This window comes from Accipiter gentilis, chromosome 16 (genome assembly GCF_929443795.1).
Source record: "Accipiter gentilis chromosome 16, bAccGen1.1, whole genome shotgun sequence".
Lineage (NCBI taxonomy): Eukaryota > Metazoa > Chordata > Aves > Accipitriformes > Accipitridae > Astur > Astur gentilis.
The window spans coordinates 25,788,485-25,806,164 of record NC_064895.1 but is presented as its reverse complement, the minus strand read 5'-3'; the positions used below and the strand labels follow the sequence as shown (position 1 = coordinate 25,806,164).

The following is a 17,680-nucleotide window of genomic DNA, read 5'->3' as shown; positions in this document are numbered from 1 at the left end:
CATTTAGGACCACGTCTCCTAATAAAAAGTGCAGTTCAAATCAAGGAAGGAAGAAAAAAGAAAAAAAAAAACCAAAACAAACAAACAGCAATTATAAGAATAGAAGAACCAAGAAAGGAAAGTTGGGAATAACCAAGAAGCTTTACTTTAACAAGCAGCTCATAATTTATCTTGCTTATCAAAATTCTGATAACTGGAACCTTCATTGTTATTGTTTTCCAGGATTTTCACTATGACAAAATGGGCTTTTCCTCCTTTTCTCATTTTAAGTTTCAAAACCAAAAACAGATCCTTGAGCAACACAACGAAATACGGAGATCTGTGGTTCCCACAGCCAGGAACATGCTGAAGATGGTAAGCTATGCACTGCAACTAGCCTGCTTTCCATGTCGTTCGCAGAAGACGGTAGCCTTCTAAACAGCCCACAGTTAGCGAAGAGAGAGGGCAGGAAAGGTGCTCTGGGACTGAGATGAAGAAATCAGAATTTTCTCCCTTAGTTCCCGCAGGCTTCATGTTTAATTTTGCACACCTCGGTGCTGCAAGCACTCGTAAAATCATTGCAAAGGTCTCAGGATGGGCCACAAGCAGTATTCAAGAATTCTCTTCTAACCAGCATACCTTAGCTTCTCTACTTAGCAAAACTCAGTTAAGCAACATCGGAAATGTTCCATGCCTCGGGTTATTTGCCTACAGGAGCTACAAACACAGGCTTGCCACAACCACATCTATTTATTGGTGTCAAATGTACGTTAACGTAGCCTGCACAGCAGATCACAAGTTCTTGCCTTATGTCTGCTCATTTCATTAGACAGCAACTGCCAGGCTTTCCAGGGAAAGTATTTAAACCGGGGATAAGGTACAAAATGCAGTAATGGCTCTCCAGTGATGGATAACACTTTTTAGCCTGTGGTTCAGTCAGTCAGGTTCAGAGTCCAGCTGGTATCTGTCCCTACATCTCAGCTGCATCTGGGCTGAAAATGAGTTTATACCATTTAGTCCACTGCACCCTGCAATGTTAACTCAGACACAAAGCCGAAAGAAAGTAACAGCATGTTATAAAATTCCTATTAATCAGGACCGTCTGGAGATCAGGACTGTGTGATACTGTGCAGGATAACCTGCTCTGCAACCTTTAAGAGCTGAAGAAATGTGGTGCCCATGCCCCAGTAGTGTAAACTGGCACGACTCCTCTGCTTTCTGTTGAGGACCATGGGAGCATTCAGCGCACAATGTCCAAATTGCTCCCGTTTTTTTAATTCTCGTGGACTGCACTAACATATCTGTCACCTGGATACTTTTTCCTTTGTGTATTTCAGGTGTGGAGTGAGGAAGCTGCCAAAAATGCTCAGAAATGGGCAAATAAGTGTGGGATGAAAATCAGTCCAAGAGATCAGAGGGTCGTTAACGGTACGTGACAAATATGGAGCTTAAGCAGATGATCCCTGTGCATATGACCTAGAAAGAAGGATAACTTTTAATCTGTTCTAGAGTATCTTTTCAGGATTATTAAACACAAAAACATCATCTTTGGCACTTGAGAGAGAGGGATGCTGTGAACTTGCCCTGTATTGGTACCTTTCTTGAAGTGCCTGCTTTGGGCTCCTGCTGGAGACTGTCGGTATGACTAAGTACAGACATTTTTGTGTAACATTTTGTAGTCATATAAGTATATGTGACTGAAAGCTCACCAAAATCAGAGTAACATTTCCTGCAGTTTTCATAAGATCAGAAGTACTGTCCACTTCTTAAAATCACAGGGCAAATAGGTTGGCATCGTAGAGATTTTTTTAGGATGTAGCTACAACCCCTCTGTCTTACCTCCCACCCTACAGCTTGCTTCTCTCCTAAGTAATAAAATAGACTTATTTCTATTTCAGGTGTCACCTGTGGTGAGAATGTATTACTATCATCTTACCCAAAAACATGGGCTGAAGCAATTAAAGTCTGGTACAGTCAATCCTCCAATTTCAAGTATGGATTTGGAGCAACCGCGAAAAATGCCAATATCGAGAACTATACTCAGGTATGGAGAATTGAAACAAACTGCAGTGACACACTAGAATTACAGGAGTACACTTAAGGGAGTCAGGAGATATTTAACGTCAGAAAAAAAAATTATCACTGTCATCAAACCATTATCTATAATTCACACTCTGATCCAAAGATGAATGATAAATCAAAACTTTTTCATCTAATTCTGAGGCAATGCAACCAGTATTTTGGAAGAGCTGTCCAGAAGAGAAATATCATTCTGTAGGGAAAAAAAAATTCAATACCTTTAATTTAGAAATAAATATTTTCTATAGGGATTGAAATACCTAATTAAGAATTATCAAAGCAAAATATCTATGATTAAAATATCTGAATTTAAACTTTCGTGTCCTGCCACAACATGTTCAAAAACATTTTGAAACTGGAGTACATGTTTAACTCATTTTTCTATTTATTATTTTTGTCAGCTAAACTGTGAATCTAAAAGCTAAATAGACAAAATGAAAAAAAAAATTATCTTCTGGTTCTGTTATTTTGTGATCTCTTTGATGAGAATTCAGTAAAATATGACTCTGAAATAACGTGTTTATTTTTTGTTCTACAGCTAATCTGGTACAACAGTTACCAGATTGGATGTGCGGTTGCCTACTGTAGCAAGAACCAGTTCAACTACTTTTATGTTTGCCAATACTGTCCTGCGTACGTACTATCTTTTTAGTCATTTAAGATGCGATAATCATGGATATGTTTCCAAAACCTCCTGCAGTCTATTGGTCATGTGAAAGATAAAATGATTACAGTTTATTATTTTAACTATTTATAATTTTAAAAATGCTGATGTGGGTTTAACATCATTGTGGGTTTAACATCAGGTTAAATAGTAATATTTCTTTTATTTCACATTGAAACAGATATGAGGCAAATTTTACCATATGAACAAAGAAAGGCCTATCTCTGTCAGAATCAGACATCCTGCACAAATTATCCTATAACTTTGACCACAAAAAAAGAAAGTTAGATGCAAAGTGAAAGCCAACGGCAAATGAATATTCACAGATGTAAATTGCATATCTGAAACAGCTGCATATCAGAAGGCATCTGCTGAGGTTATTTCCTTATAAGCCACAATCACTTGAAAGCCATTAGAAAAGCAGAACTAGGAAGCACATAGGGTTTGGGGTTTTTTAACTGATAAAGCTATATAAATGCAAATAATCAATTAATTTTCTTTCTCTAAACCTTAGTGTCCCTCTTATTTAAAATCAAAGTTCTTGTATTCTATGAATATCTGAAACTAAAACATGAGTGGCTATGAAAATTTTATCCAAAAACTTCTGGATGCCTTTAAGTGTGATAAATAACATACACTCCTGTTAATGGCTCAGAGTTGCACTTTGATCTTGTTTTGTGTTGTATTTCTTTCAAATTTCAGAGGAAATAATGCAATGCAAATAGCTACACCTTACAAAAGCGGACCAAAATGTGCAGACTGTCCTGGCCACTGTGACAGAGGGCTTTGCAGTAAGTGAACGTATTTTCCTCCTTACAACAACCATTGCATTACCTCAGATAATTTGCTCCTTTGTACCATTTTACTTTTGCATAGTTACTTCTTGCTAATTTGGACAAAAGATCCTAGAACTGCCTCTTTCATCTACCCCCAGAAATAACAGTCGTTAAATATCCCAGCAGAACAGGCACAACCTGTTGGACCAGATGACCTCCAGTGGTCCCTTCCAACCTCAACCATCCTCCCATAGGGGATAAATCGTGTTGTTCTTGAGCAATCGGTGCGTTATCACACCGTCAATCTTCCGCTGCCCTCTTCTGGAAAGCTCAAGACAAAATGTCTTGATGTACGTCTCTAAGGGCACGAACAGATTGTCAGGCTTCACATATCTATATTTACGTGAAGATCTGCACGGGCTCCGGGGTTCTGCAGACTTCCATGTGGAGCAAGTCAAAGCATACAAATAGATGGGAACTATAAGATACCACCTTTCTGCCTGCATTCCCTTTTCTGTAACATTCATGCAATTTTAACAGCAGAGTGAAAGTACAAAGGCTATACGGACATGAACATTTGGAATTTTTGGAAAATGCAGAAATATCAGACCAGGACTTGGTTTTCAATTAATTTTTCTTGGTTTTATTTCTATCTCTTGTATTTAGCCAATCCTTGCAAGTATGAAGACGTCTTTGGAAACTGCAGAAATCTGAAAACGTTGTTTAGCTGTAACAATTCATTTGTGAAGGAGAAGTGTCCTGCTACCTGTAGATGCACCAATAAAATCATATAATGTCCTGGCAGATGTCATTATAGCTGCTGTGAGACTTCATTATTAGGAAAGAGTAGAACTCACTGTGAAGTGTACTCACTCTCAGTGCATCAGCTCGGATTGACCTATAGGTAACATCCTTTTCTGAAATCTCACTATTACTTCAGTCCGTAGTAGCTCAAAATAACCTCTGATATTATTTTAGACTTTGTAGAAATCATCCTTAAGCTACTCAGGTGTTACTTTGTGATTTTCCTTGCAGTGGATCTTCCACTGATTCATTTCTTTTTAATGGGAAACACACTTTTAAAACACTTCTTTTTTTTTACAAAATATGTTAAATGCCACTTAACTTTCTTCTGTTACCTTTTCTTTGATTATCAATGGAATGTATTCCTGCTAAATAAATACATGATTTACCACCAGTTCACAAACAGAGCTTTTCATTGAAGTTACTTATAATTCAATTTTTGCATTTGGAAAATTCCTGATGGATATTTCAAGGCTCTCTGATACTGCATGTGAGTGGGGATGAGACAGGAAAAGAAAGACAAAGCAAAAAGTGATGCATTTTTTTGTATGGCCAAAATAAGAGGCACACGTTGAATCTGCCAATTTTACTCTGTGGCCTAAAGACAAAGCTTCTGATACATCTGTGTATGCTGGTGATAAATGATAATTTTTTGTCATATGGCACCAACGGTTGAGAAATACAAAGCTTTTTAAAAGCATTCATACAAAGGAAGAGGTATATATATCCCTTCCCGTCCTCTCTATGAGTAAGTCCCACACTCACTTTGAATTCATATTGCAACATGTAGAAAAAAATGCTGCTAAAAAAAAAAATAAATAAAAAATATCCTAGTGCCATGCAGAATGAAGTAGCGTGTCCCACCGGACCCCCAGGTGCTCCTCAAGGTGGGTGCTGGTCTCCCATAGGTCTTGAGTCACATATACCAGCCCTGAGCGGGACTGAACCCACTCACCACCTTCCCTTCCTATTTTAGACCAGTAAAAATTATTTTCTCCATAGGACTGCAATTCTGGTTAAAAACACAAGAGGGTGAACCATACCCAGACATTCAGCTGCACCGGTTTTTCATTTTGCTACCTGTATAAAGAGCTTCTCCTTTTACTGGAAATTAAAATTCTGGGCTTACCTTGGCCTGATTTTAACACTTCCTTGCACAGCATCCAGCTAACACTGGGTGAATAAATAATCACTACACAGAGAAACAGCTTGGTAGAGGTTTCTTCCCCTCCATTGTTTCATTCTGTCTCTGTTAGCCAAATTACTATCATATTAGAGCAATTTATACCGTCAAATTAAGGCAATTTGTGGTTTCCAGGATATCAATGACTAATTCTGGTAGTCTTGATTTTCTACCTGCCCGAAGCTCAGTTTCAACATCATGACTGTCTGCCACCATTCAAGGCTCCTACAACCACAGCAATATTTGTAGAACATGTAACACAAACCAAAGCTGAGTGAAAATTTCCTGAGAAATCTATGTTTTCCTGGGAAAACACTATTTTATAAAACCCCAGCTCTCTCACAGGAGGATACATAATTTTGGCAAAACTCTCAGGTGTTTTCTGCAATATTTTCCAAGATTTGATTTCTGCTTACAACCAAGGAGATGGGTGTTAAAACTCCTTCCACGCACACACTTTCTCTTTCCTCCCTCTCTCTCTCTCTGGGCCAATGAATACTTAAGGGGGAATGACTTTACTGTGAGAGATTTCTGAGAGAGCTCCCTCCCCAAAAAGCCAGCTTTTGTGCTCTGGATATCCAGCTATGATATTTGAGCATGGCAGCAGCAGGAGCTGGAAGAGATCTTCTGCATCATGAAGTGCCACCCTGGAGCATCATGCATCCTGCTGGGCTGCTGCAGGGTATCCAGGCATTAACCTTCCTATTTTCATAGGGGGTTTCAAAAGATTCTGCTTCCCTATTGATGGGGAATAGGAGAAATAGCAGGTGAGATGAAATCCTACCTGGATGATCCTGTTTCTCAGTACAGACTTCAAGGAGAGCTTGGGTCACTCCACTTCGTTGTTCATATCCGTGGGAAGGCTGAGATGCTTCTGGATATGAGTTTCCCATATACAGGTGAAGTAAAAGCAACATGACATTCACTGAGATCCAGCATGACAAACAACATTTTTCTCCATTCTCTGGCTGTATTTTCACAAATTTGTTTTTTTCTACTGAGAGTTGTTTCTTTGTGGTACTAGCATGTGCCTTCTCGTATGTGCTGAAGTTACATCTACAGAATTATGCAACTTTTTAGGTGTAGTTAAGGCAAGAAGCTAGTAAGACCAAGAATTTCTTACAATTTCTATCCTGGTTCCAGACATACTCACAAGAAGCACATATGCCGAGAGATGATAAGAGCAACTACTACGGTACAAGTCTAAGTCTTATCTGTGGAGAATGATGTAAGAGCTCTTCAGCAGTTAACTTACATGCAAGGACTTTAAACACAGAGTTTTGAACAAATGTTATAAAGTAACTTTAACGGCTTCTGAAGAAAGAACATTATTTTATATTTAAAATGAACCAACTGTGTAGTCATGTCATCTAATTTGGCTGTCTGAGAATCAGCCTTTGGGCTAAGCAAAATGGAATGTCTTTCACTTTCAGTATCACAAAGTCTTGTTCAGAGCCGTGGGCCTAAATCTTCCCTGTTTTTCTCCATCAGCACTTCCATAAATCTTGCCTTACTCTTCTCCTTAACATATCACACCTGCAATAGCAACAGGTTAAGCAGCTAAAGCTAAGACTTTATACTAAATAGAAAGCAAGGGTTGGAAACCTTGATATGCCATTAGAAATTTGTGTTGTCAGAATACCCAATTAATGCCCAAGAAACAAAACTGTAGCAAGACGCTTGAGCAAAACCAAGCAGCAAAGGGCCACTAGAGCAGGGAGAGGATGAGGATGTTCCCCACCCCTGGGCTGCTCCCGGCTCTTCTAGGACAGGCTGCCAAAAATTCAATTCCTCTAAGCGTAAGGGCTACAGTTAAACTGTGAAAAACAGGAGACAGACTTTCTCATTAAGAAGCTACTTGACAGCTACTGTCTCCACTCCGAGCTGCAAGGAAGACATTTAACCTCCGTGCTTCAGTCTCACTGACTGCAACGCAGAGATAAACTGACATAGTCAGGGCAAGCAAGATTAATTATTGAACGCCGAGAAAGAGCCTATGAAGCGCTAAGACCTGTTAATTATAACATCGCGTTCGGTAGCCACACCTTCTTTATAATTATATCTCAGTTTAACCACACGTCAAGGGGACAGGGGGTACCAGGAGATATGGGTGAGGAAATGGGACTCCCTCCGGCGCTGACGCGTCGCTGATGGCTGAAGGTTCACAGGCTGGTCATGGGCTCAGTCGTCTGGTTTTGGGGCTGTGCAGTGCAGCCGTGGGCCTGTTCCCTAGGACTAACAAAGGTATTCTGACACCCCGCATCACTAACAAGTCTGGAAGAAAGGCAATTTTTACGAAAAGTTGAGGTAACACGTTGGCGTGGAAATACTGTCTCACACATTAAGGAAATGGCCTGTCTTGACTAATCATTCTGTTACTGATGGGCAACCCAATGCTCAACACGTGTAACTGAAAATGACTCTTTAAAATGCTTATCGTCAGATTTTTGGTTTTTTCCACAGTAATGGAAATGATCATTTAAAATCAAATGACATTCTTTTCTTTCTCTTTTGCATCTTTAACACTCCTCTGCTTTCTTCTCTTCTCCCACTTCTGCATAAAGTGATGGAAGTAAAGGAGGAAAACCCAAGCTGCCAAATTAAAATAAAATTAAAGCTTTTATTTGTTTTGTTGACAAATTTTGAATGAAACACAAGATTTTTTTTATTTTATTCATTGACTTTAAAACAGCAATTTTTATTTTAGGGCATGCATAACCATTGATCTATCTTTTCCAAAAAGTCCTTCCCAATGTAAACATATTCCAGAAACCTATACTGAAGAAAACAAAGGAAGTATATGTTAAACCATGTTATTTTTATTTACTGATACACAGCATTCTTTATGCAGGCACATATGATAACTCCAGTTTCCCACAAAGTTATGCCTGCAGGATCAAATGCTGTTTATTTTGGCAAAAGTTGAAATGTAGCCCTTGTGATTTTTGCACACAGCTGAAACACTGAGGAGTAAGGTGGAGTTTCTAACCACTACTGCTTCTGAAGCACAGAAATTACACAAACCCAGTAATTTCAAAGCAAGAATGGATTCACCTCTTCTGCAGATGTGGCTGTGCAACTCTGGCCATATGATGGAGGAGACTTTCCTCCCTCACCCAACAATGTATCAGAAAACATAAAAATGTCTTTTTTTTTTTTTTTTTAAGTAGACTCCTAAGTTAGTGCTTTGGTTTTAGGAGTGGTTCCTGTGCAGGTGTCACTATTTCTTATGTCAGGCGATGTTTCTCAACATATTGGTTACCACAAGTGACTGCTTTTCTCCTTCCTATTTTATTGTACAGAGGGTAATGCATTAGTAATGAAAAACTGTGTTTGATTAAAAGGAATAAATCTGAAAGACAACTGAGCTTTTGCATGAACTTTTAATATCCTGCAAATCTATCACATGGAACAGTTTAATCATTCAGTTTAACCACAAGTCGTAGATGTCCTTTGCAGCATTCATCCCCAATTTGTGGCTTACAGGCAAGCCCCCTTGAAATTTTTTTCACTCCTATGCTTGATTCCATACATATTTCCTCAGCCTGATGAGGAGTACAAAATACGACACTGTTCAAGCACAGTCCGAATGTTAGAATGATTCATGGGAATATTTTTGTTAGCTCAGAGGTGTGAAGAATTGTCACCTTCCAGCATTTCTGTGCTGGCAGAAGTTCCACTGCACAGAAACTTATAGCAGCAAAACATGTCTGTCGTGGTTTAACCCCAGCCGGCAACTCAGCACCACGCAGCCGCTCACTCACTTCACCCCCCACCCAGTGGGATGGGGGAGAGAATTGGAAGGAAAAAGGTAAAACTCATGGGTTGAGATAAGAACACTTTAATAGAACAGAAAGGAAGAAACTAATAATGATAGTAATAGCAATAATACCATGACAATAATACTAATAAAAGGATTGGAATATACAAAACAAGTGGTGCACAATGCAGTTGCTCACCACTTGCTGATCAATGCCCAGTTAGTTCCCGAGCAGTGGTCCCTCCCAGCTCCACTCCCCCCAGTTCATATACTGGACATGACGTCCCATGGTACGGAATACCCCTTTGGCCAGTTTGGGTCAGCTGTCCTGACTGTGTCCCGTCCCAACTCCTTGTGCCCCTCCAGCCTTCTCGCTGGCTGGGCATCAGAAGCTGAAAAATCCTGGACTTAGTCTAAAAACTACTGAGCAACAACTGAAAACATCAGTGTGTTATCAACATTCTTCTCATACTGAACCCAAACCACAGGACTGTACCAGCTACTAGGAAGAAAATTAACTCTATCCCAGCTGAAACCAGGACAGTGTCCTTCATCAGAGATTCTTTTTTAACATTGGAAATGCTTTTTTGCCACTAAAAGCTGTGTATCCAGCTAGGAAGGAGTTGGCAGAATGCTCTGCTGGTATATAAATACAGACTTCTCATCTACAGGTAGACTAACTCAAAGTCATGTTCTGTTTTTACCACCTTGAACCATAAGGCAATGAGGGTCTAATGATGCAAGACTCTAGCCATAAATACTTCCAGTATGTAGAAGAGCCTACTAATTGGTTGTAACATCAGCATCTGTCAGAGGGAGTCAGCTAATATCTGGCAAGATCCAGATGAAAATCTGGGAGCACCTAGTTTGCACATGCTCTGACTCCTCTGGAAGTGTAAGGACAGAATCCTTCTCTTGGTTCAAGGCAAAATCTGGGTATTTGAGACAATGGCAGGAAATGAGGCAAACACCTCATGTCTGACAGTTGGGTAAATCTGGATACGTTTTGCTTGCAAGCCTTTCCAAATCAAAATCAGGTTTTGAGTCTCCTCCCTGCTATTTTTTCCAAAGCAGGCACTATTGTTGTGACTTGGTGGCTATCTGGCAGGCTTTCCTGGAATTCTGTGATATTGTGACTGTCTGGAGAACTACTGTTGCAGGTTAAAGAGTTTTATTTACCATTTTATGTACCCAGAGGACACTTTACCCTCTCTCCTTCCTCCCGTATATATACCGAGTGGATTGTTTCCATGCAGAAGCGGTGCCATCTAGTACACTGTTGTCCCAGGTAGCCCTGTTTCTAAGAGAAATTAAAGCAGCCCTTGTTTAAGATACCTATTTATTTTTATTACATATTTGCCTTTAGTTATAAAGAGCAGGCACAGGATTGTGTGATTTTCTTCAGGATGTGCTAGGAGTAGTCATGCCTAAAAACCTTTATCCAAAGCCCATTGGAGACAATGGAATGAGTGGGTCTCATGACTGACACCTTTCAGTAACCCAGAAGTAGGACATGTTTCATTTGCCAAAACATACACCCAAACTTCTCGCTGCCATTCACAGTGAATTTTCTGATAAGTTTCCTTACTATTTTAAGAATGATACCTGACATTGAAAACATCAGAGTAATCTGATCAGATGTCCTGGAGTCCCAAAGAAGACTTCTCAAAAGACAGATGGATGCTTTGACATCTCTTCATATCGCCCTCATCTCACCCAGGCAACGTTTGCAGTTAAGGCACTGGTGCTGGACCACAACAGACACGAGTTCTGGTGCCAAATTTCTTCAGTCTCCCCTGGAAAGGATCCTGGAGTAAGTCAGGGCCTGATTCTCAGACTGCAGAGGATGCTTTGCTTCAACTCCTCATTCCTGAAACAGAAATTATATTTCCTTAAATTAATAATCTGCTATATGGCTAAACTAGTTAAAGTCTGTGAGAATTTCAGGTGTGATTCATCTCACCTGACTTTAAAGGCCTGGGGAGTTAGTCCTTTTGATATTTGAGAGAGAGGCAGAGGGAGAATGAAAAAGTGAGAGAGAAGCAAGTAATTTTTACCTACTTCAGATATCTGTATTAGGATATGTTTAATCACACTTCTTGAGTATCTATTTCCCTTATCTCTATTAAAGTGAGCACCAGTTCACTGAGATAAACGTAGACATCTACAATGTAGACGTTCATTTCTGCAGATGCCACATGGAATTAAAAGCTAGTAACTCCCCTGTCTCCCTTTCAGTAATACAAGAAATGTATCATCACAGAAACCTTAAAGACATTTGGAGGGTGTTATTACATGTTGTCTGAGTCTTCTCTTGTTCTAAATAAAAAGAAAACTTCCAATTTTTCCATTGTTCTTTCTGAGTCACTGGGTAGGAGGCAGATATGGGTGGGTAATGTACCTTCTTTAGATGACGATAAGTTACTTGTCCAGTTCTAAGCAGCGTAGTCTGGATCTTTTTTGTTGTCAATGGGGAGCAGGAGAAAATAGTCCAAAACTAGTAGGATGAAGCATAGGCCTGGAAAAGCCTCAGGCCATAAAGAGCGTCATGATGATTAGTTTAGACCAGATGCTTAACATCTACTCAGTTTTCTGTGATAATGTGGGAGGCAGTCAACATGAACCAAATCTACAAGGGAAAACCCAGATATATAATTGCAGGTTGACTGTTAACTATAAAAGTGAAGTTGTAATCAAATGCGAACCTTAGGATGTAGCACGCATTTCCAGAAAACAGAAGAGCTAATGCTATCTTACATGACGTTGATGAGAATTTATTAGAAATTCTGTTTACAGCTCTAGTTATTTGTCCTTAAGCGAGTTGAAATTAAGGCCCAAAAGAAGAGATATTAACATATTCAGGAAAACAGACAGTCTGCAATGTCAGAAAACCAAAAAGCCCACTTGATTAGAAAAAGCAAAAGCTAAAAGGGAATATGATTGCACTCTACAAACATCAGAAGGGTTAAAGAAATGTAAGAGCTGCTTAAGCTACCAGATATTTTTATCACAAGAAAAAGATATATACACAGTATTAATAAATTTAGTGAAGAAATCAGTTTCTAAGCATTAAAAGTAGAAAAGTCAGCAGCAGCCTTGCAACTGCATGAAGAAGGACATAAAAGCCTTACAAATAGAGGGCAAAACATTTATGGAAGGGATTATGTGATACCTTAACTACAGTTCCAGGAAAAGTCCTCAATGACCTAAAAATTCCATGTATTCCTAAACAGACAAATGCTGGGTGACTTGAAGAGGTAAAAAATGTCAGTCACGATAAATAACGTGTTGGAAGCAGCCATCGTGTTTCTTCCACAAATTGTAGCAGCTGAGTGTTCATGAGGAAATCAGTTTATAAATGGGAAAGGAGAGAGGAGACAACGGGAAAAAAAGAAATGTATAAAGGACCAGGAGGGAAAAGTGAAATGAAAGGAAGCAGTAGAATGTGAAGGCAGGGACACAAACCAGGAGATAAGGGAGAGGCCATCCAAAATGTAGACATTTTGCTGGACAGGCAAAAATCACCAGAAATATGAACGACCATCCAAGCATAGTATTTAATAACAGGTATTGAGGAGGTTTTAGGGCAGTGAAGGCACTTACCGGCTTTAGTGGCCCTGACCAGCCTCCCCTGAACCCTCTCCTACCACTTGCTCGTGGCCCAGGAGCCCCATTTTAGTACCTGTCTCTACTCTTGTTTTTTGCCCTGCCTCCTGGATGGGCCTTGGTCCATCCTTTACGTAATCAATAAACATGAGTATGGGTGCTTTTGAAACACAGCAATCCAAACCATTTTGACATAATATTGACTATAGTATGTCATAAACCAAGCTTAAATCTTTGGAGCTTAGATAATTCCAGTAGCCTCACACTAACAGTCATTGCCGATCTAGCTAGACAGATCAGGTGAACAAACCACTATAAAAGACTTTTATCCAGCCCTACTTGAGTTATTTAATGCTGGTAAGCATATGTTTTAGATGTAACTGGAAAGTATCTAAGAAGAATGTGGCATCCAATGAGCTATGGTGTGAAAACTTGTATCTTGGTATGAACACTTCAGAGACTGGACTTTTCCACTAAAAGTTTTTTTCCTTATATGCCCGTATTTATTTGCTCTCAATTCATTGTAGTACCTCCTCCAGTGCTGGTTTGTCCCGGGAGAAACGTTGTATTTTAGATAGCAAGGTGGGTTGCAGTCGTTCATTGAATTTGTGTTTGGCCCATTGCAAGGAAATAATAAATTCATCTTGTCAGTTCAATAGCACAGGACTATTTCTGGGTGTTCAGTGATTTACTACCTACTTCCTGGTAACTAAAAAACAGTCATGTAAATTAATTACTAAGGTCACAAATCACGTCTTCCATTTGGTCAGCATTCAAGGCACAAACAAAGTCCGTCCTTGCCTAATATTCAGACAACTGAAGGAGATGTTAGTTGTACATAGGAAAAACAAACAATATGGGAGTTTCTTGTAGGAATTTTTTACGTACTGGTTGTTCTACCTACATTTGCAACTTGTGCCAAGGTTCTACTGGTTAGAACTTGTGGATCAGTGTTAATGTATGTACAAAATGCACAGTTTATGTTGGGTTTTAACTTGTGGTGTCGCTCAGAGTTCACAGCATTCATTGAGTCATCGAAATCAGATATTCACTATCTGTCTGTCTTGACAAATCCTCACGTAGGTCAGACCAATTATTTCATGCATTGCCACTAAATGGCACCTTGCTGCTGTGCCATTAAGAACATTATAGCTTGGCCTCTAAGAGGCTGATGTTTGTATAAATGATGAAAGTGCCACACATAGCAGGAGGTCTTCTGGGATCAGCTCCCTGGAGCCTGTTTCTTACGGTCTCAGTCTACAGACACCCTCTCCGATCTGGCTGCTATGGATGGATTGTTGTACAAAAGTAGCACTGGGAGCTATATTAGCTAGGGAAATTGAAGCTAACACATCTTTTCATTGAGGAATATTCCCTAACCACCCTCTTTGACTCTTCATGCATGCATTGCAATTATTGCGGCAAACTTAGCATTATGTCGCTCACTTAAGATTTCTGTACCATTTGTGTACTCTGCAAGATTTAGTGGAGAGAGAAGTACTTAACCTTCTCAATAGGAGGGCACGACGAAGTGGAAGAGATGGGAACAGGCCCTCTTGCTGAAACAGAAAGGGTGCCAATTTTCCTGTAGTCATCACTCCGGTGATGTGGCCTTTCCTTGCAGCAAATGGAGCAGACAGGACCTTTGCAGGAATAGCACAGTATTGTACTGAGCAAGATTGTAACTGTAAAATACCGTCAGAGGAAAAAAAACCAAAGATTTATTAAGCTGAAAAGGGTTTATCTAGTTTTCAGCAAACAGGTAAATGGAAATCACACCCAATATTTACAGGTAATGGAATAGACACCTTAAAACTCAGAAACACAGAAAAGTGGTAAAACAACTTGATATGAGGAACAAAAGTACCTGGGCCACAAGCCAGGGATTGTAAATGAACTTGTCACAGACAAGGCAAAGAGATGAATACACTTACCGTTGCAGTTACATCCCCTAATGTCATAGCCTTCTAGAGTCACTATTTCTCAAAAGCACTTTTTTTTGCCATTATTCCTCACAGGGAAACAGATCCCCACCCATGTGCAAACCAAGGCACCTAAGTTGATAATTTAAATTATTAAAGTGGTACATGTGATGAGTGCATAAGCTCAGAAAAAATATCTTGTATATGTCTAGAAAACAGTTTTTACAATGTGGCATTTGGAAGCAAGTGGGGGGGAGTCACTACGTAAATGAAACTGTTAGGGAAGAAAACAATTGGTAGAGAAAATTCATATTACTTGCTAAGAAGGGTGAAACTAATAAGGGCATGTTACAAAATCTCTGCAGATTCGCAGATGATCAGGACTTTTACCCAGAGCTGTAAGTCCTCTTAAGTTTTATTTCAACTGATAGAGGAACACAGAAAGGTTTGCTAGAAACTGTTTTGAAGACTCATTTGTGCATAACGTGATCATCAGGTAAAAGGTAATTCAGAAGAATACATAACTTCATTGACACTGGAAAACAACCCTCCAAATTCCATGCTGCCAGTAAGTCTATGGCTAGCACAGCTAAGAAACCCTGTAAACAACATTGCAAAATAATTATTTTTAGGTGCATCTTTCCAGTTTTCTTTTTTAACAGCATCCCCACTACCAAGCTTCTACCAAAGCCTTTGCTTGGATAGAATAAAGCTTTCTGCTTCTATTTAAATCTTGTCCTCCGTCTTGGGAAATTTTTGGTTTGATTCATATGAATGTTAAGAAGAACACATCGAAGGCAACAGATCTAAATCAAGTGATATTGCAGAGTGTCTGCAACCCAAGAGAAACTTGGAGATCGCTCAGATTGATGTGCACTTGCATTTGCTGGTGCCAGTAAGGAAAGCTGTGTTATGAAAGGTCAGTGAGAAACAAAAGACTTCTCCTCAATTTCCCTGGCAAGTGCCCTTTCCTAGTGCTCTTCTGGCAAGGTGCGGAGAGTAGAGTGGACACAAATACAGGTGTATTCACAGCTCCAGACTGGATTTTGAAACCTAGAGACAGTCCTCAGTAAGGAAGGACAGCTGAGATGATACATTGCCATGTCTGAAGTCATCTCCTTGTGCTTTTTCAGAAGGTCAATACCTGCTTGCCTTTAGAGCGAGACTTAAAGAAAGGACTTAACAGCATCTCTGTAAGAGCCACCTCAAGTGCCCAGACACAAATAAGCACAGAGGAGTGATGGGGAGCAAGAGAAACACTTAAATTAACACAAGAAAGGACAATAGACATACCTGATTTATTGCTAACAACTTTTGCAAGTAGCATTCGAGACTTAAAGCATTCATCTCATTTATACTATTTCTTATTGCTTGCTCAGGATAAAAGGTAAAGCTTTAAGGTGTATGTAAAGCAGCCATCTTCCCTGCAGTAGTCCCTTTTTTATCACAAAAGCTGTACAAACTGGCCCTTGTGTAAGGGAGAATGAACCCCGTTATCTCTTGTAAACAGCTTTCCTGCAACTTTGGGATACACCTCAACCAAAAGCTTCTGCTTCTGCATTTTATTCCTTCTTTGCAACGCTCATGCAATAAAAGCAGAACATGAAAGAGTGAAGTTTTTAAGCCCACCATGCTCCTCTTCAACAAGGTACACTTTAGCCAAACACAGCTTAACTGGATGTAATTCTCTGATCTATTTTATTTAGAGGGGAGAACAAAACCACTAAGTAATTCCTTCTAGTCTCAACCTCTATCAGTTCTTTGTGTACTGGAGAGAGGAAAAGCGTTGTATAGTAATCAAGCAAGGTCTTCCAGAGAGAATAAAGTCTGTGTGATTTAAAATGGAAAAGTAAAACACAGTTACTTCAGCCAGACACCCTGTAATAAAGAGGTAAACTAACCCATCATCCATCTATTAAGCTGTGATTGCTATTTGTCCATTGTGTTTCCTCTCTCTTCTGACAGACATCTTAGTGTTCCCTGTAATAAATTTTGAGTGGTTCATTAGTGACCTTATTTTCCCCGCATTTGTAAGAAATCAGGTGAGAGGCTGGTGGGGGTGATATGGATCCAGTCAAGATAATCTTACTGTTGCTATCCAGAGAGTCAGAAAACACACTTACTGTTACTTCCCTCTTCAAGGTAAAGGAGGCTATTTAAGGACAGCATGGACAAACTGCATTTATTTGGCTGAGCTTTCAACTTGAGGTGAGGTAGGCGTCTGCTGACTTAAGGCATTAAAGTTAATGTTTAATGAAAAAACTCTTCTACCATGACACCACAGAAATGGGATAAATGTCAATGTTCTCAAAAAAAACTTATTCAGCTCAAAGTTCAGGAGAATCTAAGAAATATTTTTGTCGCAGTGTGCAGGCAAGCTGCACCTTATCCTACTTTTCTGGTCTCTGTAGCTGTGCCCCCGGTAAGAGCACAGACCAAGAAGTAGCTTAAAGATTGGCATGTACACAAGTCATGCTCCATAAATCCACATCATTGGCTAAGGGATACTCATAGCTCAGACTTCAATGAACTGAATTCAGAGTTTTGAGTAACATCAGTCTCTTCATCAGACCACGTTGGTTCCCTTCTGGGAGGCATCCTGAAGTTAATTTGAGCCTGTGTCATCCAAGCAGCATGAGCAAAAGGGCATTGAGTGTCAGGTCCTTCTATTCACCTGGCCTATTTAGCCTATTTTAGGTATCTTCCTTTCAGATGAAAACAATTGCTCTTGGAAGGTTCTGTTTCTCTCTTCTGACTTAAAAGGCAAGCGTTACTGGTTGGATCAGATACAGAAATGTATAGCATATGTCTGGTCAGGTGAATGCCATTCCTAATGATGCTCGAGGGTATTCTGTAAAAAGATTATTAAAAGCAGCTTCTTTCTCATCTTTAGGTAAGGATACTGTT

General features: G+C 39.6%; 1 protein-coding gene and 1 long non-coding RNA gene across 4 annotated transcripts in view; one reads left to right on the top strand and one right to left on the bottom strand.

Annotated features, from left to right (window-relative positions):
- LOC126046334 (uncharacterized) overlaps positions 1-6,652 on the bottom strand; it is a 33,218-nt gene extending 26,566 nt beyond the window's left edge. For all 3 annotated transcript variants that reach the window (XR_007508314.1, XR_007508315.1, XR_007508316.1), the window contains exons 1-2: positions 6,270-6,652; positions 1,916-2,251 (exon numbers count right to left, since the gene is read on the bottom strand). This is a non-coding gene — a long non-coding RNA (uncharacterized LOC126046334). The remainder of the gene's footprint in view (positions 1-1,915; positions 2,252-6,269) is intronic.
- LOC126046333 (cysteine-rich venom protein DIS2-like) lies at positions 63-5,140 on the top strand. Its single transcript, XM_049818590.1, has 6 exons — positions 63-354; positions 1,317-1,407; positions 1,878-2,023; positions 2,597-2,691; positions 3,425-3,513; positions 4,165-5,140. Exons 1-6 carry the CDS (start codon positions 241-243, stop codon positions 4,290-4,292), a joined length of 663 nt encoding a protein of 220 aa, XP_049674547.1. The 5' UTR covers positions 63-240; the 3' UTR covers positions 4,293-5,140.
- Positions 6,653-17,680: the final 11,028 nt, after the last annotated feature.

Coding starts and splice junctions, on each gene's coding strand:
- LOC126046333 (XM_049818590.1), top strand. CDS start 241: ATGGGCTTTTCCTCCTTTTCTCATTTTAAGTTTCAAAACCAAAAACAG. Junction 2,024..2,596: donor ATATCGAGAACTATACTCAG/GTATGGAGAATT, acceptor TTTGTTCTACAG/CTAATCTGGTACAACAGTTA. Junction 2,692..3,424: donor GTTTGCCAATACTGTCCTGC/GTACGTACTATC, acceptor TTCAAATTTCAG/AGGAAATAATGCAATGCAAA.